This window comes from Macadamia integrifolia, chromosome 11 (genome assembly GCF_013358625.1).
Source record: "Macadamia integrifolia cultivar HAES 741 chromosome 11, SCU_Mint_v3, whole genome shotgun sequence".
Classification (NCBI taxonomy): Eukaryota; Viridiplantae; Streptophyta; class Magnoliopsida; order Proteales; family Proteaceae; genus Macadamia; species Macadamia integrifolia.
In genome coordinates, this window is record NC_056567.1 from 27,756,751 (window position 1) to 27,782,352 (window position 25,602).

At 36.3% G+C, this 25,602-nt stretch overlaps 1 protein-coding gene across 2 annotated transcripts; it reads right to left on the bottom strand.

Moving 5' to 3' along the window:
* Window positions 1–1,127: 1,127 nt before the first annotated feature.
* On the bottom strand, window positions 1,128–10,768 carry LOC122094200 (phosphatidylinositol/phosphatidylcholine transfer protein SFH9-like). Of its 2 annotated transcripts, XM_042664926.1 has the most exons (12): window positions 10,498–10,768; window positions 10,362–10,390; window positions 10,114–10,157; window positions 8,986–9,069; window positions 8,841–8,894; window positions 7,856–7,933; window positions 7,587–7,640; window positions 6,135–6,194; window positions 5,968–6,063; window positions 2,145–2,246; window positions 1,869–1,949; window positions 1,128–1,739 (listed from the first exon to the last, which is right to left on the bottom strand). In XM_042664926.1, exons 4-12 carry the CDS (start codon window positions 9,064–9,066, stop codon window positions 1,413–1,415), a joined length of 933 nt encoding a protein of 310 aa, XP_042520860.1. In that variant the 5' UTR covers window positions 9,067–9,069; window positions 10,114–10,157; window positions 10,362–10,390; window positions 10,498–10,768; the 3' UTR covers window positions 1,128–1,412. The 2 variants fall into 2 exon arrangements, with proteins under 2 accessions (XP_042520860.1, XP_042520859.1); XM_042664925.1 differs by lacking the exon at window positions 10,114–10,157.
* Between the last annotated feature and the right edge of the window lie 14,834 nt (window positions 10,769–25,602).

Sequence of the window (25,602 nt, forward strand, 5' to 3'; positions counted from 1 at the left end):
TGGTGGGGGGTGGGGGGTGGGGGAATGGGAAGAAAAACACTTCCATGACTTGATTGTGTAAATTTCAGATCACTAGTGTCTCTGTTCATTCTTTCCAATGTCTATATCTGGAATATGAAAACGAATAATAAGACTAAATTCTGAAATTGGGAAAGAAGGCCTCCAGTGAACTACATGGTTATGTGACTGACTTGGCTTAAATGATAAAGGAAAGATATTGTGGAGAAATCCGGAAGGAGTTGAATATTCTGATAAGAATTTTGCTCAACCCCAAGGGTAGCAGAGTTGGTCAGGGACCTTCATCTTAGGAAGCGTGCGTTTTTAAGTTCGACTCCTCTTACCTACTTGGGGCCATTCACACAGGGTGTTTAATGCCCTTCATTGCTTTCGATGAAAGTTGAATGGTTTTCATTCAATCCTAATATGATTTAGTCCATACGATTATTGGATCAATATAGTTACAATGAGAATGTAACCAAACAGAATTATCCTCTTCATACATGTCGGGGGGCAAGTCTTCTTCGTACCATAAAGAAGGGAAAGGGGGAGGGGGTTATAAATGATATTACACATCTAACAGAATTGACAAAAACTTTCATCAAATATTCCACTCTTACGATCTGAAATGGGTGGAAGTGTGGCCCCAAGTATTGAAAATTTTCCTTACGATGGTTCTGTTTGTTTTCATTTAAGGTGGAAATGGAAATTTTTTTCTATAAAATTGGGTTTTTTTACTGTTAGTTTTAACGTAAAATAAAATATAAATATATATATATATATATATATACACACACAGGAAATTTTTATGCAAAATATTATTTACACGAAATATTTTATAATGAAAACAAGGCCTTACCTACTCTGCCAATATCTAGATTTTTTCAATCAATTATCTTGGATGAAAACTACTTTGAAGATGCCCATGAATCCATGTCATCATTTAATCAATGTGTTAAGTTTCAACCAATTTAGAATTAATTCCTATTGCATCACAAAGCTTTAGCTAAAAACATCCATCGAGTAGTGTGATTGATAACATTTGACATGTGACCAATCCACTTCCCCATCCATCTTATTATGGTCAGAAATGCCAAAAGATCCCTCCATTTGGTAAAAACACTAACGCATTGAAAGCTCAAGGGAGATCCAATGTAGCTCATATATTACCATATAAGGCTTATAAATTAGCTTTTTCTACCAAGGCTGCATCAAGCTAATGCAAGCAAGTACCATTACATCCTATGGCATGGACACCCACATTCTGGGAGGAGCTGCAAAACCCTACCCGTGGCCCTCATGTTAGAGCTGTCGCAACTCGCAACTCGCAACTCGCAACTCGCAACTCGCAACATGACTGAGCCCCAAAGTGCCGAATTGTGATATTATATGTTACATACACCATTGCTCCCATCTCATTCACTAGTGATTTTCAGATCAACCAGTGAATGAACGCGGCCATTCTGATGCCCATTCTGATCCCGTAGCTTGTGGAACTCGGATTCTATGGTATGGGCAATCTTAGTGCCTGCGGGGTCTGGCTCAGGCAAATCTACATGGAAAGAACATTGTTTGATGGGTGCAACAGATTCTAGGCTCAAGGATTGCTGCTTGATGTAGTTGTAGAGCTCCTGATGAAAAGCATGGTCCAAGGAGAAGCAATCATGGGTTCCGTTTGAATGCCGGGATGAACCCAAACCTTCTCTTTTGCAGAAATGCGGGAGGGATGCATGGTCCATTATCTACATACAAGATGAAGGTTCACAAAAATTAAAGCTCTGCTTATTGGAACATATAGATGGACCAAATGTTAAAAAATAAATCATCAGCCAAGTACAATGACTTCGACATGCATATGCGGGTGATCTTACCTTCAGCAACTCATCTCTACCACAACCCTGCAGCACCTGAATTTTCCTCCTTGTCCGCTCTTGCAATAGAGGCTTAACTACCTGTCAAAAGTTTGGGAGAATCCACAGATTTGAAATGTCAGATGGGCTATACATTTCATGGAACGAACAAGATATTTTACTCTCGCAGGAACTTGCAAAAATAACATCAATCTTGCACCATAGGAGAAAAATCCAAAAACTACAACATAGGGGAACATTAGGTTTCAAATCCAAAAGAGAAGACAAAGGGCTAACCTTCCAACAAGCTGAAAATATATATGGGGCATTCACAATGTAATATGTATCCGTCTTCTCTGGATAGTTTAGATCATCAACAGTAGATATAGCCGTCAATAGCTGCATTAGCAGATGATTTACAATAAATGTTAAAACAATCACTGAAGAAACTGAGCAAACTGGTTAAGGTAGGAGCACCCTACGTAGAAAATTATTATCCAAAAAAAGTTCACTATGAATGGAGACTTCCTTTTTGATCATGTGACTCAGACCAGAGAAATGCACATGGACAAAGATAATTAATGAAGAATCATAGAATGAAACAAGAAATACATAATGGGGAAATATACTTGCAACAGTTGTTCAAGAACTAACATCATTTTCTGCACATTTTGCCCTTGATTGCTCTTGGACAGAATAGTAACAGAAAGGTTAGAAATGGTCATCTCACTTATACTCCTTGAAATTTATGGAAACACTCATTTCTCTCCAGAAAATGTGCTCGTGGACTTTAAGGTCACTCATTGGGTTACCCCTTGTCCTTGACAGTGAAGAGGGCATAGTTAACTGTTGAAGCCCTCTTTCCTCCAATGACAGTTCTGCTAATATGCCTTGTTCTAAGAGGAGCTGGGGTTGGAATCAAGGTTTATGAGGAGGAAAAGCACATCTCCTGTCTGAATTAAGTCAATCAACAGTCAATAAACCCACCCTTCCCTATGACATTCAAATGCATGAAGACTATTTTTGACTTTTTCTTCCGTCTCCGGACAGGTTTATAATCTTCTTTCCTCTCCCCTCATCTAAAGAACCATTGTCGACGGTACCAAACTAGCTTTCTATCTTGAAGATCCCAATCACCAGAGATGCCGTTTTAAATGGCTTTGTTGCTTGGCAGCACCTAAAAACCATCTGTGACTGGTATAATGTTGCAACCCAATGGTAGATTAATCTAACACCAACCTCTGCACCTAAAAGGAGGCTTCTTAAGCTCATGTCCAAATGGGCCCAACAGTTCAATTAGGTTAAGGCCCACAAGGTCATCAACATAAGAGTGGTCATCGCTCCCTTCTTGTGCAGAACATTGGGGTGCCTGATTTGGGTTGCCATATTAAGACCTTGGGACAGACTTGGGCCAGCATATTCATACCTGACCTCATGTTGGCTCAGGATGGGCTTGGGCTTGAAACGCATTTATTCAATATTTCAATCCAGACAGACTGCTCAATTGGTGTGCGCTAATAGGGATCAGTTTGGTTGGCTCCAGGAATAACAACATGGCTAGTTCAGTGGGGATATCACCAATAGTATACACATACCTGCTTAGAATATTGCAAAACCATACCTTACCCACTCCACAAAACATGCATGGGGCTCCAAATTTTACAAGTAAAAGGAGATGAATACCAGCAGGCTGAGGCGTGTATGGCATAGTGGGGTAGTGATGAACACATTTATGTGTGAAATCTAGGGTAGTAAAACATGCATTTTACATATTTAGAATGGAGCTACTTTGGGTTTTACTCTCTTTTTGTAGGTTTTATATTTTCAAGGCCTTAAGGACTATCGGACACTATATCTCCAATTTTACACATAAAGATGTCCTATTTCTTTTCATGATTGCGAAGAGGACGAAATTCTGAGCAAGATGGACGTGTTCAATTAAAAGTACATATTCGTTTGGTCAACCGTACAAGTGATTATTCTTTTCAAACCAGAAAAAAGGATAATGGATCCGAACTGAATCGAGATGCAGAACCAGCCCGTCTGCAGTTGTCCCAGGTGTATAAGGAATATTCCAAATGCCAACAAGGATCAATGTACCACATCCTTAAGTGATTGAAGATTCATTTTTGGTAACAACTACCTAGCGTAGTTGGTGAGTTGTGGTGTGCAAAATCCCTTGCTCATTAAGAAGTCTCAAGTTCGAACCTCTTAGTTGCCATTTTGTTGAGGTTTTTTTTAAAAGATTTTCTCTCTCCTACTCATCACTTAAAAGAAGTCGGCTAAGATGGTTGTACACAAGTTTGAAGAAGAGAGAAAAAATAGGAAAGAAGAAAAAAAAAAAAAGACAAGGGCATGGATGGAATTTTCTATTAAAATAGAATATTGTCCAAATCCAAGCAAGAAAAATCGGCCAAGGGGGTTTCTTGCGCAAGAAGAGAGAGAAATAGAAAAAGGGAGAAAAAATAGGAAAAAAAAGGCAAGAAAAATCGTGGGAGATTCTCTCTCCACATGTTTTCTCTCTTCTCTCTCCTCCACCTCATCAACAAGATAAAAAAAAATCTTTTTTTTTGTTAGAAGCTAAAATCGTTAGCTTCCCTCCCCCATTCTCTATATAATAGAATTAACACAAGGGGAGGAGGCACTTCATTCTTCTTCTAGGGTTTTTTTTTTTTAGTTGCTCTTATCTCTTTCTCTAGTTCTCTTTCTCTAGCTCTAGTTCTAAGTTTATGCTTTAAACACTGTTGTTAGTTCTTTTTATTCAATTAATGCAAGCACTTTGTTTTTTATTCAGTCTTTTAATTTTATTGTTTAAGCAATTGAAGTTAACATTTTCAAGTTCTAATTCTAGGCTTACTTCTAGGTGACAAGAACAAGCTATGGAGCATGTCTTTCAAGTTCAATTTTTTTTTTTCAGATTTGTTTTTTCTAGTAGTAGAAATTTCAGATTTGGTTTATTTCAAATCTGATTTTTAGTACTGGTAATATCTCAAATCGATCAAGTTTTCAGTTCAAGGGTGGAAGTTCAAGTAAGTAGGCTCCTTCAGTAGTCTTCTCACCCCCCTCTCATTCCCTCTTCTGACTACCATTTCTTTCTTAATTTAGGATTTTAATTTCAGTCATTACATTATTGCTTTCCCTGTACCCCAAGGTTCATGGCTAGTGTATGTGTTGGCTTTGCCCCTCCTAGCCATAGAACCATCATTTTATTGTTTTTTATTTTAATTGCCTCCCTTTCCCTAAAGCCAAGTACAGTAACTATTGTAAGAGTGATTCTCTGGTCAAGTAGGGAAGCTCATATTATCCCCTCGGGCTAAGTAGAGAAACCTACTTGTGAGTCTCTCTCTAGCTTTATTCCCTTTCTTTTACTTTATTTTTATTTCAACATTTTTTTCCTTCATTGTTTTTTAATTGCGTGGGGTGTTTATTTTCAATTATTTATTTATTTAATTTTAATTACGTGGCTTGCGTATTTAAATTCTTAGATGACGAATGGTTAGGACGTTATTTTAGATACATATGTTTAGGACGGTGGTTAGAATTAGATCACAACCATTAATCGGTTCACTTTTACATTATTAAAAAAAGCAAAAAAATAAAGTGGCTGCTTTCCCTGTGTTCGACCCGTAGCTACACTGATCCGTACGCTTGCGGTTACATTTTAAAATTTCAAACACCCAGGTACCCTGGGTTTTGCAAATAGCATACCTGAACTTAACCCGAAAATGGTTGCACTATACCTGACCATTTAGGGTAGGACAGGGCAGAACCAGCTTCAAGCTGCCCCATTGCCATCCCTGGTTGTCTATGTGGGTCAGGCAATTTTTCTACGGAAATGGCCCAACTGGATCCTAACTAAAAAAAGAAAAAAAATTAGAATGCCTACCCAGCCACCCCCACGCCCACCCCCACCCAAAGAGGCCTTAGAAAAGGGGATGACGAGTAGGGAGGTCCTACTTGCTATGCCTCTCACCCTAGAGGGAAGGGGGTTGATGAGAAGTTTGCTTGCTTTTCCTCCCCTCCCTCCTTCATTTCCTTCCCCAAGCAACTTGGAAGTTTCCCACATAAACAATTACAATTGACCAAAGAAAAATAAATTTCTCAAATGAATAGAAAATACCTTCATTTGGCTCATTGCTGAAATCTTTAGACCAGTCATATCCAAAACCTTCACACAAGTGCCAATGTGCCGCCCATATTTCTTTGTTGCTGAAGGCTAAAACAAAATATATCAAGTTAAAAATGAAGAGACAGGGAAACTAAGCAGCTTTGGGGTTTTATACTCACCAAAATAACACGGTCCCGATATTCATTAATTTGGATGTGTGATTGAACATAGTAATGAACCTATATGAAACAGAGGTACAGCAAATTATCACAAAAACTGGAACAAATGAAGGCATGCATAGATACACCAAATAGTAAAGACAACACCAGAGAAGAAGCAAAACCCAATTTATGGTTGCTATAAAATGGGTGCCATTGAAGATATTCAACTATTTGTGTTGCATATACATGCATATTCCCTTCAAACTATAAAACAATGACAGTTATATAGTTTGAATCGGGTATCTGTCCCCTCCACATGTTGGATGCAGATAGAATGACACTGCTGGAAACGTAATGAGCGAGAGAGTATGGCTGCCCAACACTAGTAGAAAGATACAGATACATGGATGTATCTGCATGTCAAGTACCAAGGTTTCATGTTAGACACATACCCTTGTACTGTCACATCCATCAGCATTATGTAACTCTACACTATAAGTTCAACAATTGTTTCATTTTTGTCTTCATGATTAAAGCCATGATAAAAGCATTAACTATAAATATTTTTAAGAGGGATTATGTTTTAAGAATTTCATCTAACTGAACATAGATATGTGCATCAGCTCATTTGGAAGTTGCTTTTAAAGAGCAAAGGTGGAGAAGATGTTCGTGTGCATTTTCTCACCAGTCTTAGACTTCTATTCATTCAGGCATGACATTTCTATGGTGCACGCAGACTTCTGTCCAACCCCCTTTCCATCTAAAAGTTGCAGACTCCCTTAGATATACCATATCTTTTTTCCCTCAAACCAGTCCACAGAAGGGTTCGGCAGTCTACCAGTCTGGGCACCATATGTGGATATTTTAAAACCGACAAAGAATATAATTCTGAATAAAAAGAAGATTGTGTAATCATTAACCGTTAGAGCTTGCCCAGGGAGATAGAATAAGATTTAGTGAGATTTTGGCAACAGAGATCTATAATTTCAGGTTCAGCATGACACGGATAACTGGCAAGCTGCCAGTAATCTTATCTGGGTAGATGGTAACTTGAGAAGAAAAGAAATTATTTTTTGGAGGAATTTTAAAACAAGAAACTTCATGATTTAGTGAACTTTGGCCAGTCTATTATTTTTGTATGAATCTAGCAGGTTAAAAAAAGCGTGCTTATCCTCTAGGTCATCTTTTTTACATTTTTCTTCCCTAAAAAACAAAAAAATGATATAAGAACACCACATGATCCCAATATTCAAAATGCTACATGCATTAGATCAAAATGGTTTGATCACCTAGAGTTTAGACAAAGAGAACTAGTTTTATAAATTTCTTAAATTATTTTGATGAATACGCATGAGCTCTATTTGTTTTCCCATATTGCAAATCAAAGTCATAATTTGTAGTTCAGAAAAAAAATCAACATCACATTATTAAGACAATAGAAAGAAACTAAAGAAATATGATAAGTCTTACAGACGCTTTGTCATATTTGCTGAGCCCAACGCCAAAAGCAAAAACAGGGATGCCCTGTTAATAAACCAAAGAGGCCCTGTTAATAAACCAAAGAGGCCAAAACTTAAAAATGTGGACAAACCGGGAAATTTTGTAATTATCACAAAGGCACTTTAAGTGGAATATAGTTAATTTCCTCAAAAAAGATGACAACACTATTTAGCAGGAGATAATATGCAACGCTTCAACAGTAAGATGCCAGGTGGAATTCAATAAAACTGCATGTATACCTGTTTTGTATAACCTGACATTCCTATAAGCTGTGAGTCACGCACTGCTCTATAAAGGTCTGTTGGAGCTATTGGTCTCTGTGTAAAGAAAAAATAGTCAAATTAGTAGCATACAGGCACAATGCAAGGTACTGCATCTATAAGTTTCCTTCCAAACAAGATCATCAAGAATCTTCTCAAAATACCACAGTAAGACTCTCAAACATTATACATGATCTTGTCAGAGTAGTAGTAAATACAGGACACAACCTTGCTGGATCAAGCCAATGCTCTCTCCCTTCTTATTTGTAAATCTTAACCAAGGTAATTTTCAAATTCTACAGCACGGGAAGCCAAACTGAGGGCACACCTACCCTTAATGTCAAGAAAAGGTAATCAGAAGAGGTCATATACTACACATTTTCAACAATAGCACTTATATATAGCAAGCAATGTTCAGGGATTGACTTATGATTCAATCCGTAACACCTCGATGAAGAGGAAATATCATTGCACAGAAGACAACAGTAGATAATAGCCTTGAATCAATGAATGAATGAAAAGGAACCTCCATGCGAGGACAGGTTGGTTCGAGGACCCGTTGGTCATAGGAAAGGGGAGGTCCTGATTCCAGGACGGAGCCGTATGACGCGAGAGTGTCACGTACGGTTCCTTTGAGAAGGGTGTGATACCACCACCTATCAGGCCCAATGAGCAATCCACGGAGCTTTATGCATATATATGTGCTGCAGTCACAGCTGCTATTAACACCAACTCAGCTAGATGATTACATTCTTTCTCTAAAATAACATATCCCACAAGTTACAACATGCAACAATTTAATCAGATCCATTCAATCAAACAGTAGATCAAATAAACATTTTTGGTCGACAACAGAAGCAGAAATAAATTGTGCATAGGTATAAAATAGGAAAGTCTCTGTATTTGATTAGCTACATTGTAAGACATAAATTTGATACTATTTATTATCATCATAAACTCTCACCGTCAATATACTGTCAATCTCATTTTGTATTCTCCAGTTTAAACAATCCACCAACTGGAACACAATAGGAGAATTATCAGTACAGATTAAGGAAAGAGATGAAGCATATATTACGCTTTAGCAACAGCAGATATCTGAATCTCACCATTTTATGCGCTTTGGCAACATTCCACTCTCTTGCCTTGAGAAACCGAACCAAGGTTTCTCTTGGATATCCTTGATGCATATTCTGAATCATTAGGAAACAAATAACAAAAAGAAAATGAGTTTGTAAAAATCATAAATCAGAAAGTCTTCCAACTCAATGACTAGCTGTCAGGTATTGCAAAAGACACAAGCAAGGTTGTCTGGAAACAGTATACAAAAGAGCATCAAACCCCAAAATCCATCAACTTAGATGGAAACATTTACTGTGAACAATTACTTATTCCCAACCAAGATGAGATCTAGATCATCTTCTGATTGAATGTGGTGACTCTCCACCAGCCAATGTCTTCTTCTTTTTCTACTTTTCTTTTTAATTACAGTTGGCATGATTTTTATACCAAATGAAATTCTATAGTTGGCATGATTTTTACACCAAGAATGCGTACTGTGAAATCTGCACTTTAACAGATATGAAAGTTCCAATTCTATCATTTACCCTCCTGATACTCCTTCCAAATCTCTTTTCGGCTCCTTCCAGCTACTCATGAACTGGCTAATCTACTTAAGGTCCAGATTACTTGATGTGGAGCAATAGACATGAATATGTGAACCAAAATAATTCTTTAGTAGTTCTATCATGTAATTTAGCTTGCCATGCGGGGCAGAGGTGGTTGAAAATCATAAAAGAAATAAACAAAGAGTGGAGAAGAATAAGAAGTTGTAGCAGATTCTACTGAGAACTCTCAAGGGTAGCCCCTTATTATATCATCACTAGCCTACTGAAAGAGATCGGGTAGTTCAGATCAGACCAAAAAAAAAAAAAAAAAACCCCGCATCACATAGTTTCACTGAGGATCTTCACATGAGAATGAAAAGCACGTCAGAACCTCCAACTGCTACTCCAAAGATTGAGGTAAATTGGAGAAGAAGTACAGAGTTGCCAAATTCCAGACACCCAGAGCCCCGTATGGTACAATCAATTACAAATATCAAACAATTCTGTTCAATTATTACAAACTTCAGTAACAACAGAAAAGAAAAAAACATTAAAGGGCAAGCTCAACTTCGAAGAATGGCCAATTGCATCTCAAATTTCACAATTTTAATGAACAAACTACCGCCTCACCTGACCACATTCACAGTAGCACTTCAAGGTTAGGATGAGTATGACTGAAAAAAAAGAAATTCAAAATTTTTCATGGTCCTTCAAATTAACAAATTGAACAAAACAAAGAAAGTCTAGTGATCAAGTCGAGAGTAGTACACCCATATGATATAAAAAAAAAAAAAAAAAACTACCATTACCATACACTTGAAAAAAAACGAAGTGTACAGTTCACACGAAAAAACGCAGACAGGGGGATACCAACCAACCTGAAAGGTTTTCTTCAATGGCTCGTCGACTGCAAACAGAAGAGAGGGAGGAAAAAAGAAGAAGGTGAGAAGCAAATTTTAGGGATTTTCAAATCAAAGATCAGTGGTTGTGAAGAAAAGATCAAGTGAAGTTAACCTTTATCGATTAAAGCTTGGAGCTGCTTGATCGCATCTTGAGGAACTTGTCCCATTTTCCCCTCTAAAACTTTTTCTAAGAAGTTAAAGCTAGATCAAAATTAGTTCTCTTTTCTTCTTTCTTTTCTCCTCTTTACTGAACAGAGAAGAAAGAAAGAAGAAGAAGAAGAAAGAAGAAGGAAGAAGGAAGAAGAAGAAGATACCAGAGGCAGAGAGAGAGTGTCTCAACAAAGGCTGGTCTTTGAAGCTCTCTCCTCCCTGGAATTGAAGCTCCCTCCCCTAGTCCTTTTTATCTTACACATAATTTGAATTAGTAAAAAAATCAAAATTTATTAATTGATATTTTCAAGTAAGAATAGTCAAATATATTAATTAGATCATTAGAAAGTTGAAACGTAACATTACATGACAATAATATTTCGTCATATATTATAAAATAAATTGAATTAATAAATAACATCAAAACTGTAATGGAAATACATCTTTGTCCATATAGGGGCATATATCGAATTTTATTTTTTTAGGGGTTAAAATGTTAAGATGCCTTTCGCCTTGGGTGCCAATAAGTCCTAGACAGCAATATTAGAAATTGGGTCAAAGCAGCCATCACAAATTAAGATCGGATGATACTTAAATAAACAATAGCCGAAGATTGGATAGGGTAGAAAAAATTAAAAAAAGAATGGAGGTCCCCTGTGCCGACCATTGAGCAAAGTTTAAACCTCAAATAGAGTTTCTTAAAGGACTAAGGCATCATTTGATAATATTTTCAGAAACGTGTTATTCTGTTTTTATGTGTTTATAAATGAAAAAAATATTCTCAAACACTGGTTGATAAATCTATTTCATTTCACCTGTTTTTTGAAACATAAATAGATTTGACGAAACAAGTCAAATTTGTTTTTCCGTTTTTTGAAACAACTTGTGGAAAAATCGATGGATCCCTCCAATGAAAAGTTGCATCTCCTAACCCAACATTTACCTTTCTTGACAGCTTTCCAAAGTTTGAAGATTCTCCAGGGAAATGAGAATGAATACACAAAATTTTGCTTTTTAGTGGAAGCCTTAAATTCACATCCATTGATTCCTTTGTGGGTTTCTTTCAATTCTTTTCGGACCCTCATGAATCGATTACTGAATCGTTAATGGGGATTGAAGTTTGAATTCTCCAGCAAAACGCACACAGATTCAAGGAATCTACTCAACCCTATTCAATTCAATAAACATGTTTATCAAACACAAAAAAAATCTATTTTTGTTCCCGAAAATGTGAAAAATCGTTTTTACTGTTTCTAGACACAAAAACAACAGAAACGTTATCAAATGGTGCCTAAGATCTATATAGCCGACCCCATTTAGTTCTTTTCCAACTACACCCTCCAACGATCATCTAAGGGCTGAGAGGGCATGATCACAAATCCCAACACTCGTCAACACTTGGGGATGTGTCCAAGCCTTCCTAGCCCTTGGATGGGTCATTAGAGGGTTATTGGTGTTGAAGAGGAACCTAATTAGTTTTTCTAAGGTGTAATTGTTATGTTCTTTCCTTTTTACTTTCTTTTCTTTTTTACTTTTATTATTATTATATACTCTCACAGATAAAAAAGACCAAGTTGTTGTTGTTGTAGGAAAGTCAGAAGTCTTTCTTACCAAAAAAAAAATAGTCAAGTCAGAAATCTTCTCACCATTCACTTTTAACACATTCTTAATACCTAATGCTTGGGTTCCTTAAATTACTAGTGGCCTTTGCATGAAGAAATTTATGATTCTATCTCCCTCATTTAAGAAAATAAATGCGAGATTTATGCAGCAAAAGACTTCTTCCCCCTCCCAAAATCCTAAAGATTTGATTTTGTGGAATTTGATAGAAATCAAAATCGAATCGAACCATAAAAATCGAATAAAAAATTAAAACCAAAAATCAGAATCTTATTAATTTTCTTATGTATACATGTAAACCCAAAATCAATTCTCAACAAAAAGAGATAAGAAATTGGACCTAATCAGATCGAAATTAAATCTTTCTTAAATGGTTTGATTTCAAATTTGCCCAATAATAATTCTAAATCCAATCCATCTTGATCAAAACCAGATTAAACTGATCACCATTGACACCCTACCTAAAGTGATCCAGAGCATGGTTTGAGGAATTGATATATGATCAACTGACTTGTTTTAGTATCGATATTGAATTACTGATTACTTATTGACCCTGTATTAGTGTTTCAATACGGAACAAAGGTAGTAGTAATAATTTTCATGAAGGAAAACATGGCTAAATCCATCTGATCGGAACCAATACAAGCCAATGGTTGATACCTATTATTAAGGGTGTCAGAACCTAAACTGAACTAGTTAAGCTAGACAAAACGAACCAAGATTAACTTGGATCAAATCAAACCAAAATTTTAGTGGGCTGATTTTAGTTTGAAATATTGTAACACCTTAAGAAACTAAACTGCACTGAAAACCGAATAGATCTAAAATCAAACCAGAACGGACTCAAAACCCAGATATCCTTGATCCAGAGTAGAGTAGGGATGTAAATGGATCGGCTACGGATAAAATTTGGATCGAATGTATTTGGATCCAAATATTTATTGACCATATACGGATGCAGATCAAATTCGGATTTTCAATCTTTGGTTTACTCTTTAAGTTATTTTAACTATTTTCCTCATTCTCTATAACCTGTTTAAACTTCAAAAACCCTCAGAATCATTAATTAATTATTTAATTGAATCAGATAATTTGGATACCTTTAACCGGATATAGATACCCCTAAATGAATATAATTGCGAATTTAAATTTGGATTTCGGCTATCCATTTACATCCCTATTATTACCGATGCATACATGGGGACCGGTGGTGGGCCCCACTCCAAAGACGGTGAACACTGTCACACTGCGGAAATTGGGATACCGGCCAGCAATGCGTCGTCTTGCACTGCGTATGGCTTGGCTTTTTCCATAATTCCACACTTCTGAAGGTTAGATTCGTTGGTATAATGGTATTATTGTTTTTCCACCAATTAAAAAAAAAAAAGAAAAAAAAAAAGCCTTATATTATTATCTAAATGATCTGGAACCACTACTATATTGGGGTCCACTGCCACTGGATAAATTCTTTTATATGCGTAGGATCTTAATACCTTATATTATTTATTTATTTTTAAAGATATCCACGGAGAAGAGAGAAAATGGAGAGAAACTGGGTCCTTTAGAAAATTTCCACTATGGGTAGTAGAAAAATATATCAAAATGGACAAACTAAGATTATAAAATTAACGTCCAGGTATGCCTGGACGAAAAACAAACTAAAAATCAAATAGATAAATTATTCACCTTCTTCAAACTACATAAGGAACAAGAAAACATAATGAACTTAGAGAAAATGAAATCTAGATATATACCAAAAGCATCCCACATGACATCACAGTTTCATTGTCAACAAAACCCAACAAATGACAAACATGGTCGAGCTGTTGAATTTATACAAATTTTTTTTATTTTATTTTTAAAGATCAATTGTTTATTCTAGAAGAAATTTTGAAAAAAAGAAAAATAAAAATACAAAATATAATGAAAAATAAAGTTGAATCAACACATATTTAGAGAATTTTCCATTTATCAATGGAGTATCATATCATATATTTTTTTGCATGAAAAGTACCATATCTAATTGTCCACATGATGATGATGATGATAACTGTTTGGGCAGTTTTGTTGGAGCCTTGCTAGTAGAGTATAAGCTCCTAATAGGTCATGAGTTCAATTATTCCTTACTAAGTGTAAAGCAAATGGGAGCAGAAGGTTTCTCACGATTCACATATAAGGGACCCACACGTCAAGGAGAAGAGAGAAGATGAGAGGGTGCATGACACCCTCGTCATAGCCTTCATTTTCCCAAATCAATACAATCATATGATTTTCAATTATTTGATTCAAATTGATTTTTGGAGTGTTTTAAATCTCTAATAGATGATAAATAATTGCATTGTTTGAAACACTAGTTAAGTTGGTTTTCTAAAAATTCATCCCATCATGTATAAGGGACCCACATGTCAAGGAGAAGAGAGAAGATGTGAGGGTGCATGACACCCGCGTCATAGCCTTCATTTTCCCAAATCAATACAATCATATGATTTTCAATCATTTGATTCAAATTGATTTATGAAGTGTTTTAAATCTCTAATAGATGATAAATAATTGCATTGTTTGAAACACTAGTTAAGTTGGTTTTCTATAAATTCATCCCTTGGATGGAACTCACCAATAACCCCTCACTAAGAGTTATGGCAAGTTTTAGGGGTCCCAATAAGGCCATAGGAGTCCTTAGGAGTCCAACTAATGATGCACTTCCTACCTAGCCTCTACCCTGAATCCCATGCATTGGCTTGGTGGGAGTTGGAATTTTAGATTAGTCATGTATCGCTAAGCAATCCTCCAAAATGGACCCCAATAAATTTATTAGTCTGATATGTCTCTTAAGCCAAAACTATGTTGGTCAACCAACATGAATCATGTGACCATGTGTCCATTCTCTTTCTCCTCATTAAATATATGAACTCCTTTTTTATCCTCATTAAATATGTTAATTCATTGTTCGTTGTTGGTTTAACGTATAAGATGTCAATATAGGTGGACATTGTATAGATTCCTGTCACATTAAATGAACAACTTTATTATTTGTTATATATTGTATTTGTCTTATATTCAATTTTTCTTGTAAAAAAAGTAATTGATTTTTATAAACATTTTTAAAAATAAAGCGGAAATATGAGTGCACAAAATTACTAGTTTACAAAAAAAGTATTATACAATAAAAAAGAGAAAATGAACACTGTTGGTTGTGTGACACTTGCACCTAGATACAAGAGTGCACAAAATTACCATCCCACCACTTGTGAAATAAAAATCTCCATATATGTTGATGCCTCTGTGTGCGTTCTTTGTGGTCTGTGTTGTTATAGAAGCAGACACGTGACTAGGCAGCGTTTCTTGCCCGTTAAAAAAGGATAGAAATTTAAGGAAACAAAAAATAAACAAGAAAAAGAGTAAGTTGGGAATCCAATTCCAAAGACCAGATTTCATCACTGGCAAATCTAATGCAAGCTGTTATATGAGAACAATACATAATATATTGATCATACAACAAATTTGTCAGAAAAAAAAGAGTTCTATCATGTAATCTATTCTGTATTTATCATATTCCCATGTGCTTATCTATGGTTTAAATTCTTCCAACGAATTGTGTTTTTGGAATGTACGTATTTGTTTTCCTTCTTTATAACTAGGAAAATAAAGTTAGTTAGGATTCAATTAGCATAATATAATCTTTGTTAAAAGGAAAAATAGACACAACTTAAGCTATGATACCAATTTTTTGGGGGTGTGTGTGGGAGCCTAATAAGTATATTGAGTTCGTGTTGATATTGATAGCTTCTTGTATCTTTAATTGGTAGTTGGTATTTGCCTTAATATTTCCTTTAACTTAAAGGTTAAAAGATCTATCAAACTAATTTGGTTGATTGATGATACATTAGACTAATCCTCATCTTACCAATAATTATAATAATCCTCATTGAGAGAATTCAGTTTAGTGATGGATGCATTGAGCTTGAAGGGTTCCTATATATGTATTTATATATGTATCCTAGTTCTATCGTATCCATGCATATCCATGACACATCTCTTAAAAATAACATTTCAAAACAATGCTAGATATTGACATTTTAAATGTTGGATGAGTCAAGTTTTTATTTTATGATCATCTATGTTATCAAAATATTAACTCGAAATTAGATTTTACCAAAACTCAAATTGGACTAAAATTTATCCCTCGCTTTATTTAAACTTTTAAATATTCTAAATACCTTTGGCCTTTGAGGATTAATCATAATGGTTGTGGAATAGAGCAAATGTTATGTCAGCTATGGCCTTTTTATTTTGATTATTTACGTTATCAAAATATTAAATCAAAAAAAAAAAGATTGTACCAAAACTCATATTGGACCAAAATTTATCACATGTTTTATTTAAATGTTTAGATATTCCAAATGCCTTGGCTTTTATAGGATTAATGATAATGGTTGTGGGAAAGAGAAGAAGTTTTGTCAGCCATGCCTTTTTCTTTTGAGTGGGGATTAGGCATCCCTCATTATCTACTATTCATGCTAGAAAAAAATTGAGGACTGAATTTAATTCTCTTTATCCTTAATGAAAAGATTCCATTCCTTATCATTATTGTGGTTAGAATGGGACTCTAAAGGCAATGTTGGAGTTCTTATAATATGAGAAATTTTCTTTAAAAACTAAAGTGCTACTTCATCCATTTCTTCTTCTGCGAAAGTTTTCTTCACGATAGATTAAAATAAATATAGCCATCAGAGTGTCCTTATTCTTTCGTCTCTTGGAATTTCATCCAATTATCTCAATCTGTAGATAAAAAATTCTCCTTTTAGCGTGGGTGAAGGAAAACTCAGTCTTTCTTCTTTTTTTATCCTTTTAATTACTTTGGGATGAGAGGGTTACATTTGAAATCCTTAAATGTGCTGGACCGTGCAATTTTTTGAGACTATCCTGATGTGAAAAACAACAACCATGAAAGGGAAAGTAACGGACCGAGGTTCTTGCTTTTAAGCAAAGTCAGATATTTTAATATTTTCTTTTGGATGGGGAGGGGAAAGATGGGATGTAGCAATGCCTGGGACATGCATAAAGGTCACACTATTTCATGTTGATGCTCATCTCAGCATATGCTAATAGTATCTCTTTTCTATCAAAAAAAAAAAAAAAAAAAAAAAAAAAAAAAAAAAAAAAAAAAAAAAAGATAAAAAATTGTAAAAAGGCAAAAAGCTCTGATCCCACTTGATACGGAAGATCCATATTAATACCGATTTTGATATCGACCGAGACTATTACGGATATCTAAGACTTTTGTTGTCTTCCCACATCTTTCTCCTTTTTACCTCCAACTTATTTTCTTCTTCTCCTTTAAGCTCTCTCCTTATTTCTTTGCTAGGTGGTTCCATAACTGTTGAGATATTGGGAGTTATATAATTATAAATATATATCGTAGTTTATTCAGTCACCTACTGTCTTTGATTACTTGAGGAACTTTTTTCCATTTAACATCTTAAGCTGTAGGATTAGACCCTCCAACATAGTATCGAGACCCAAGTTCTTTTATTTTTCTTCCTAAATTATTTGTTTAAATGTAAAGTCAGGTATGCCAAAATTATATATGAAAATAAGTGTTGAGATGTTAAGCGTTCTAGATGTTAATGAGGTATGTACATTAAGGGTCAATTAGTAGAGCAGATCAGATCCTTGTACGTAAATCATTCTCGTATAGGATTGATCATCTACATAGATGGAATTCATCCAAGAAAAAACTCTATGATGAATTTTATCCAGATCGTATGAGAATGATTCTCGCACGAGAACTTGATCCACACTCATGATTAATGAGGTCAAGTTAACAGAAAAAGTTTGTGATTGTTTGTCACTGTGTTATGACTTATGACTTATGAGGTCTCCATGGTTCAACTTTAACTTAACTCAATTCCCCTTTAGGTAAATATTCCTAAAGGTTGTCAAATAAGTTCGGTTTGAATAATTCCTATGATCTCAAATCCAAATAGAATTGAATAGGATTGGCATTATTTATTTTCTATTACTTCTTTTGTATTTGATTCATATTCGATCTCAATAACAAAACATACATAATCGCTAAAAATCATACAATGGTAATGATTCTCTAGACTAGCAAGATTAGAGGGTATTTCTAGAACGATGCCAAGTTCTTGTCATGTGGAAAAGTGATGTTCATAATTTAAGGTTTCGTTTAATTGGGTTGGGATTAGTCTCAGCTGATATTGATATGAATTCATCTCAATTATAGTATCATTTTATTCTTGGGTCATACCAATGGATTGTAACGGCCGGATTGGTCAAGAATTGGAATTGGTCTTAGTTGATACTTGATAAAACAACTGATTTGATCCTAAGATTACGAAGTGCGAACCATGTTGATGTGAAAATTTTGAGTGGATGAATATTTAGATAATATCATACATTGACCATTTGTCAAATTTCAAAGTTAAATTCAGTCAAACACCCTCATATGTATTGATATATTCCATTTTATTTTTAGTCACCCATTTCTTTTAAGGAAAAAAAAACTTCATTTTCTTCAATGGATTTTCAAAGCTTTATCTGCCACTTGACCTCTAGAACTTGACATGCGAGTATGAGCACCGATGCACAAAGTTTTTGCTCTATCCAATCTATCATACAACAAATATTAGTCTTGAGACTTTCGATTGGAGAAACCCTATAGCCCTACCAGACAAAAACTACTACGCTGATTCTAATCTGATTTCATCTTGGACTAACTAGAATTGGTTATGAATCGACCGAAATCAATGATATTTTACCCTAACCCTAGAAAAGCAATAGTGACGGCCGGCTACTCTAGATCGTCTGGAACTAAGATCCGCTTTGACTGATTCCAATCTAAATCGATTGATCCGAATAGATTTGGTATCATCTGATTCCAATAGGAATCATTTGATGGACAGTATGATCCCTATCTTTAAAATTTGCTCTCACCCCCTAATGTTCATAGTTCAAAATATCCTTCTCTAATCTAATAATAATAATAATAATAATAAAATAATAATAAAATAATAATAATAATAATTGTTTCACCATGGGTAGGGGGAGAGGAGAGAATTTGAGAAGAATCTCAAAATATAAATGCAGTGGTCATGAGTGGTCTCTTTTTTTGGGTGGGGTGGGGTGGCGGTGGGGTGAGGTTGGGCGGTTGGGGATTTGGGGTTGGGGGTGGGGGGCGGGAACTGGCCTGGATTGTGGCATACACTTTATTTAGAATCCCAGATTATGAGAATTAAAAGCTTAGTCAAACCAAACTTATACCGGGTATTAATTATATGATGATTATTCTATTAAAAAAAAAATGCCTTTCCCACATTAAAATTTAGAGACAAGTAAAAGTAAATCTGAAGGCTGATACCTAACCTTTATGAGCCTTTCAAAATATTTTTTAGGCCATGACCAATGCCTCAATTGATTCTATATATGTGATCCGCTATTAAGAAAAGAATTCGTAATAGCTAAATGATGGTGTACAATATCGATCAGCTATAGACCCTTGTTATTGGATCTAATTCTTTACGAAAAGTAAAAAATTCTGTATATTTTGACCAATTTAAAGTAAAAAATGGGACTACTCCCTTAGCAAAGTCAGACTATCTTAGATATACGTCCTCGGTGGTCCAAAATCCACAACAAAGTTAGGTCTTGAGGACTTTGGAACAAAGTCAATATATTTAGCTAAAATTACTCTCCCTACTTAAACAAAAAATACATTATTGCTTGAAACAAAGACCGAGTTCCTTGCCCTTCACCCATTCTACGGGTACATGTACCATGAGATACCATCTCTCCTCCTAAAATGAAATAATTTTGATTCCTTCTTAGGTAAAATATCGTATATCACATCTCAATGGTATATACTCTCACTTTGCGACCTTGCTAGAGAATCGTTTGTTGAAAATATGTATTAAATTAAATTATTTATTAACTATGATACAAAATGGGTTTTAGTCATTCTTAGGTTTTAACCTAAAAATGTTACAACGCCACCCCCTGGAGAATGCCAGTATTATAGGAACACCCCCTCTCCTTCACCAAATTAGACTCAGACCTCCTACAGTCAGTCACTGTTAAGTGAAGAGTTAAAAGTACCGTTATACCCTTATCATCAAAAGACATGTTTTAACCCAATTCCTCTTCACCCCTACCTATACTCGCCTTCACCGAGACATCAAAAGCAGAGGTGATCGTTCAGAGCACCGAAGATCACGGCAGCATCAGCATCAGCGACGAACAGCGAAGCTCATCTTCGTCTTCTTCCTCACGGTTTTAACTTCTCTTTATGACTCAAATCCTTAGGCATATTATTTTCTAGAAAATATGAAAGATGCTCAAGTGGAATTGGATTTTTAACCCAATGAATGCAAACATCATTCCGCCCAGTTTCTCTTCAGAAAACCAAAATAAGAATGGGAATACTCCAATGAATGCGAACATCATTCCTCTTGGTTTCTCTTCAAAAAACCAAAATAAGAACGGGAAAAAAAATCTGGAAACACCAAAAAACTAACGAGAGAAAAAAAAATGAAAAAAAAAAAAAACCCTAGCGAGAGCAGAAACAGAGGTGTGGTTGGCGCCGATTAGTGTTCTTCGGGGGTGAGAAATGAAGCAAAAATGGGAAAAGAGGGATGTGATCTTTTCTTCAACTGATTTCTCTATTCTTCCTCTTGGTTTGGCTGAAAGTAAAGCTTGGTTCGAATGAAAGTAAAGCTGAGTATTTTTTTTTCTGTTTTTCGATCTTATTTTATTTTTTTCTTTTTTCTTTTTGATCTGTCTCCATTATATGGTTTTCTGGTTTTTCTCTGTTCTTCCACCTTGTTCGGCTGAAAGTAGAGATGTTTTTTAACAAATGGAGAGAGAGAGAGAGAGAGAGTTACAGTTAAAACCTCTTTCCTGGTGATTAGAGCACTTGCAGCGGCCATGGTACCGGATCGAGCTTTGAAACCGAACAAAGTATTTGGAAGGAGAATTGAAACCCCCCACCGAGGGTTCAAAATCAGGATTTCAATACAAGAAACGAAGCGCAGAAGAATCGAAAAATAGATGATTTGGTTAGAGGCGACGATGGTGGGAGCACTTGGAGGGTCACGGAGGTGGAGAGTGAGATCTCCGGTGGGGGAGGAGGAGTGGTTCGGTGAGTTTGGGGAAATTCAGAAAAAATGCCAAAAACGAAAGAGAAGAGAGAGAGATACTTAGAGCAAGGGTATTTTGGTATTTTAAATAAAATATTATTGCTGACATCAGCATATAAGGTATATTCTTTAACCGTGACTGACGGTAGGGGGTCCGAGTCTAATTTGGTGAAAGAGAGGGGGTGTCCCTCTAATATTGGAATTCTCCAGGGGGTGGCGTTGTAAATTACCCAATAAATAAATAAAAAATAAATGAAAGCTATAACATCTAAGGGATTGTAAGCAAGCAACAACACCAATGAGACCTACAGAGATCACTTTTCCATCAAATAAAATGAGGAACATAACTCGGAATGAATTTTCTTGGGAAAAGAATCTATACTATCATCCGGTAATGGAAAGAGTTAGAAAAAAGTTTTAGATGGTTGAGACTTGAGACTTTAGAAGTGGAAAACCATAAACTTCCTTTTACCAAACAAAGGCTTCGGGGAACAAATAAACCAATAGAGTTAACAGAGCAGCTATTGAAACTTATGTATAATAGACAAAATTATGTGAATTATAATTTAATCTTCAGCATTCTTCTGTTAACTAAATTAACAAGTTCAATTCACTGCTAACAGATTTGATGGATCACATGCATAGTAGCAGTCAGGTGCAATAATTTAAACCACCGAAGTTGCATTAAATAGATTAAAGAACAATGACAAAGTTGAGGAAGAGTAAAGGGTATACCAAAAATAAAAATAAAAGAGGAAGAGTAAAGGGTACCATTTTAAGAAAATCATCCATAGAGAGGAAACCAACAAGATGGTTTCTTTCTGTTGAAGATCCTGACTATTCAGATGAAAAGACATCCAAACTCCCAGGTATGTTGTTATTCCTATGATCAAGTGAAGAGTTCCTCAGGAACTTTTTGATCCTTCAAAATTGATAGGGGAATTATTGAGAAGAAATCATCTAGGATATCTCTTCCATGTGCTAGATGGAAATTACTGGCTTCACCTTGTGGGACATGTTGGTAGAAGAAGGATTAACTAAAGGTGTCCAGGTCCATGCCATATGCAGTGGTGCAGGATGAACATATTCTTCATCTTGAAGGGGAACTGGAGATTCGAAACAATGTCTTTTTATAAGGAGTAAATCCCTAGCAAAATTGGTCCTGCATCCAATTATACTGAGGATCGCCGTGGAAAAAAGAATAAGAATATACAAGGGGTATAAATATGGCACTAAAGAACTTAAACAATTGAAGAAGCTGTACTGGACCTTTTCTAGTTCTCATCTATATCAATCTTTCCAAAGATTGGCTCATAGTGAGCTTCATCAATAACTTGAAAGGCTTATTGTCATTTAATGGATTCTTGATATGAAGTGTCATTTGAAAAGGTAAGTAATTTAATTGCAACCATTTAACTTTGACAGTGCACCCCCATGGTTACTTCTACCGCTAGCATTACTCCAAACATTATCTTGCCTCCAGTCAAGAGAAGACATCATTTGGGCATACCCTTGGAAGAAATATCTCAAGCAAATGATACTAACTATTAGAATAACTCTGTCTTTGCTCTGCAAGACAAACATAAGCTTCCCTTCGAAGAATCATATTGGGAATATACTATAAATGAAATTAGATCTTACATGATGGGATACTGCTAGATACTTGACTGATACACCTAAAGCTCCAAAGCTGATGGAATCTGTTAAATGAAGCCCTTTACATACCCCACCAAGGCACATCACAGCTTCTTCCAAGATTGGTTGTTTCATGACCTCCGTGGCCCAAATTACTTTCTTGATGGATAGTTGGTTATTGTGATGGTTCAAACTTTTTACGATGAAGTAGTAGAATTCTCTGCATGATTCAGAGAATAAAATTGTTCGTTTGCCCTATAGGAATAACATTCTTAATTTCCTTGTAGTTTGAACTTCCTAAGAAGCAAGTTCCAACTTAGTAGTACATCCATTCAGTGATAGCCTGATAAGATTAAGATTCATGTTTATAGAAACTATTAGGAAAAAGGATGATTGAGCATATATCTCCAAGAATATGGGTGTTGTAGACAGAAAATCGAATAGGTTAACCATCCATATATGCAAAACAACTGGGAATTCATGGAAATGCAGTATGATAATGTAATTAATATGTTCTTCAACTAAGTACATGCAGGTGGTGTGCATCTACTGAAATTTCGCATTTCGCATTTCACCAGCCTTTGCAATCGACGGTGTTTAACCATATAAAAGGGGGTCTAAGGCTGTTGTGTCCATGATGCATTTATAAACCCAGACAAACTGAGATCTAATAAAGCACCAGATGAACATAAATTACTGCAAAAAAGGGTGTACCTAGTGCACGAGGCTCTTGCCACTGCAGGGTCATTATGTATGCAGCCTTACCCCAGCTTCGAGGAGAGGCTGTTTCCCACCTCAAACCAGTGACCACTAGGTCACAATGGAGCAACCTTACCATTGTACATCTGCCCTCATGAATATAAATTACTGTACCATTCATAATTCCTAACAAGTATATTATTCCATGTTCCTTAAGGGGTAGGGTAACTGCAAGTCAGCTCAATAGTAAGAACCATACAGAACCTATCAAATTAGAGAGTTTTGGGCATGGCTAGTTCAATATATGCAGTCTCAAAAAAAAAAATTCAAAAGGGTAATGCGACAAAAATTTGAAATGCTAGGAAGTATGATTCATTTATTACCTGGATTCTGTCATTGAAGTTCTCCAAGTCATGTTTGGATTCTGTCATTGATGCATCAACAACAGATGTCCAGCCAATGAATCTTGAATTACAGCTTATATTTGTAAGGATTATGAGTAGCAGAAAGGGAAAGTGAAAAAACAGCATCTAATGATAGTAATAATCTAAGGAATGGAAGTAAAAGTATCACTCTACTCTATGATCTCAACAACGGACATTGAAAGTTTGAAACCACCAAATACTGATTTCACCTCCACATGCTTACACTGATTTCCAAACCCCCGTTTTCAATCTAACCCACCAAAATATCGGAGTGAGAGAGAACTCCATAACCAGATCGAATTGGAATCGGTACTAAAACCCTAGTATCTGCCATTTGAAATGAAAATATACCAATTCAGGGCAATCTTGGCATGAGAATTCTGATTCAGAACAGCATAAATCGGGATCGTTCCTCATCGATTCCAAAACGAATCGGCCAAATCCCAATTCAATTCACCGCATAGTTGTCAAGGCGTCGCCTAGGCGGCGCCTTGGCGTCCCGGCGGTAAATAATAGGCATGGCAGTACAACGACTAATGTTTTCACACTTGGCGGTCGCTTTGGACTGCTAGGCGTCGCCATGGACGCCATACCACGTTTTAGTACCTAGGCGGTCGATTTTTTTTTTCTAACAATATTTTATTTATTATATTTTAATTGGGTTTTTTTTTTTTTTTACTAACATTTTGTCTATTATGATATGGCCATACGCTGCCACCGTTGAGACCAAACCCTCGATCGAAGCTCGAGAGTTCGAAGAGACGAAAACCCTCGACCGCTGCAACATTCTTCTCTTCTCCTTCTCCGGCAGCCACCGTTGCGACTTCTGCTCCTCTCCTTCTTCTTCTCCTTCTCCTGCAGCCACCGCTGCAACTGTTCTCCTCCTTCTTCTTCTCCGGCAGCCACCGCTGCAACTCTTCTCCTCCTTCTCCTTCTCCTTCTCCTTCTTCGGCAGCCACCGCTGCTCTTCTCCTCCTTCTCCTTCTCCAGCGGCCACCGCTGCAACTCTTCTCCTCCTTCTCCTTCTCCGGCAGCCACCGCTGCAACTCTTCTCCTCCTCCTTCTCTGGCAGCCACCGTGCAAGTCTTCTCCTCCTTCTCCTTCTCCGGCAGCCACCGCTGCAAGTCTTCTCCTCCTTCTCCTTCTCCTTCTCCGGCAGCCACCGCTGCAACTCTTCTACTCCTTCTCCTTCTCCGGCAGCCACCGTGCAAGTCTTCTCCTCCTTCTCCTTCTCCGGCAGCCACCACTGCAAGTCTGCAACTCTTTTCCTCCTTCTCCTTCTCGGGCAGCCACCGCTGCAACTCTTCTTCTTCTCCTTCTCCGGCAGCAACCAACAGCCAGACTGGTTTTCCGGCAGCAACCAACAGTGACATCTTCTTTGCTCCTTCTCCGGCAGCAAGAACGACAACAACCACAATCGATATCGCCTGCGACATCTTCTCCTTCGGCAGCAAGAGTGACAACCAGGTAAGGGCCCCACCTACTAGTAACTTCAAATCTTCAATGTTTATAATATGTTTTCCTCTTTATCTG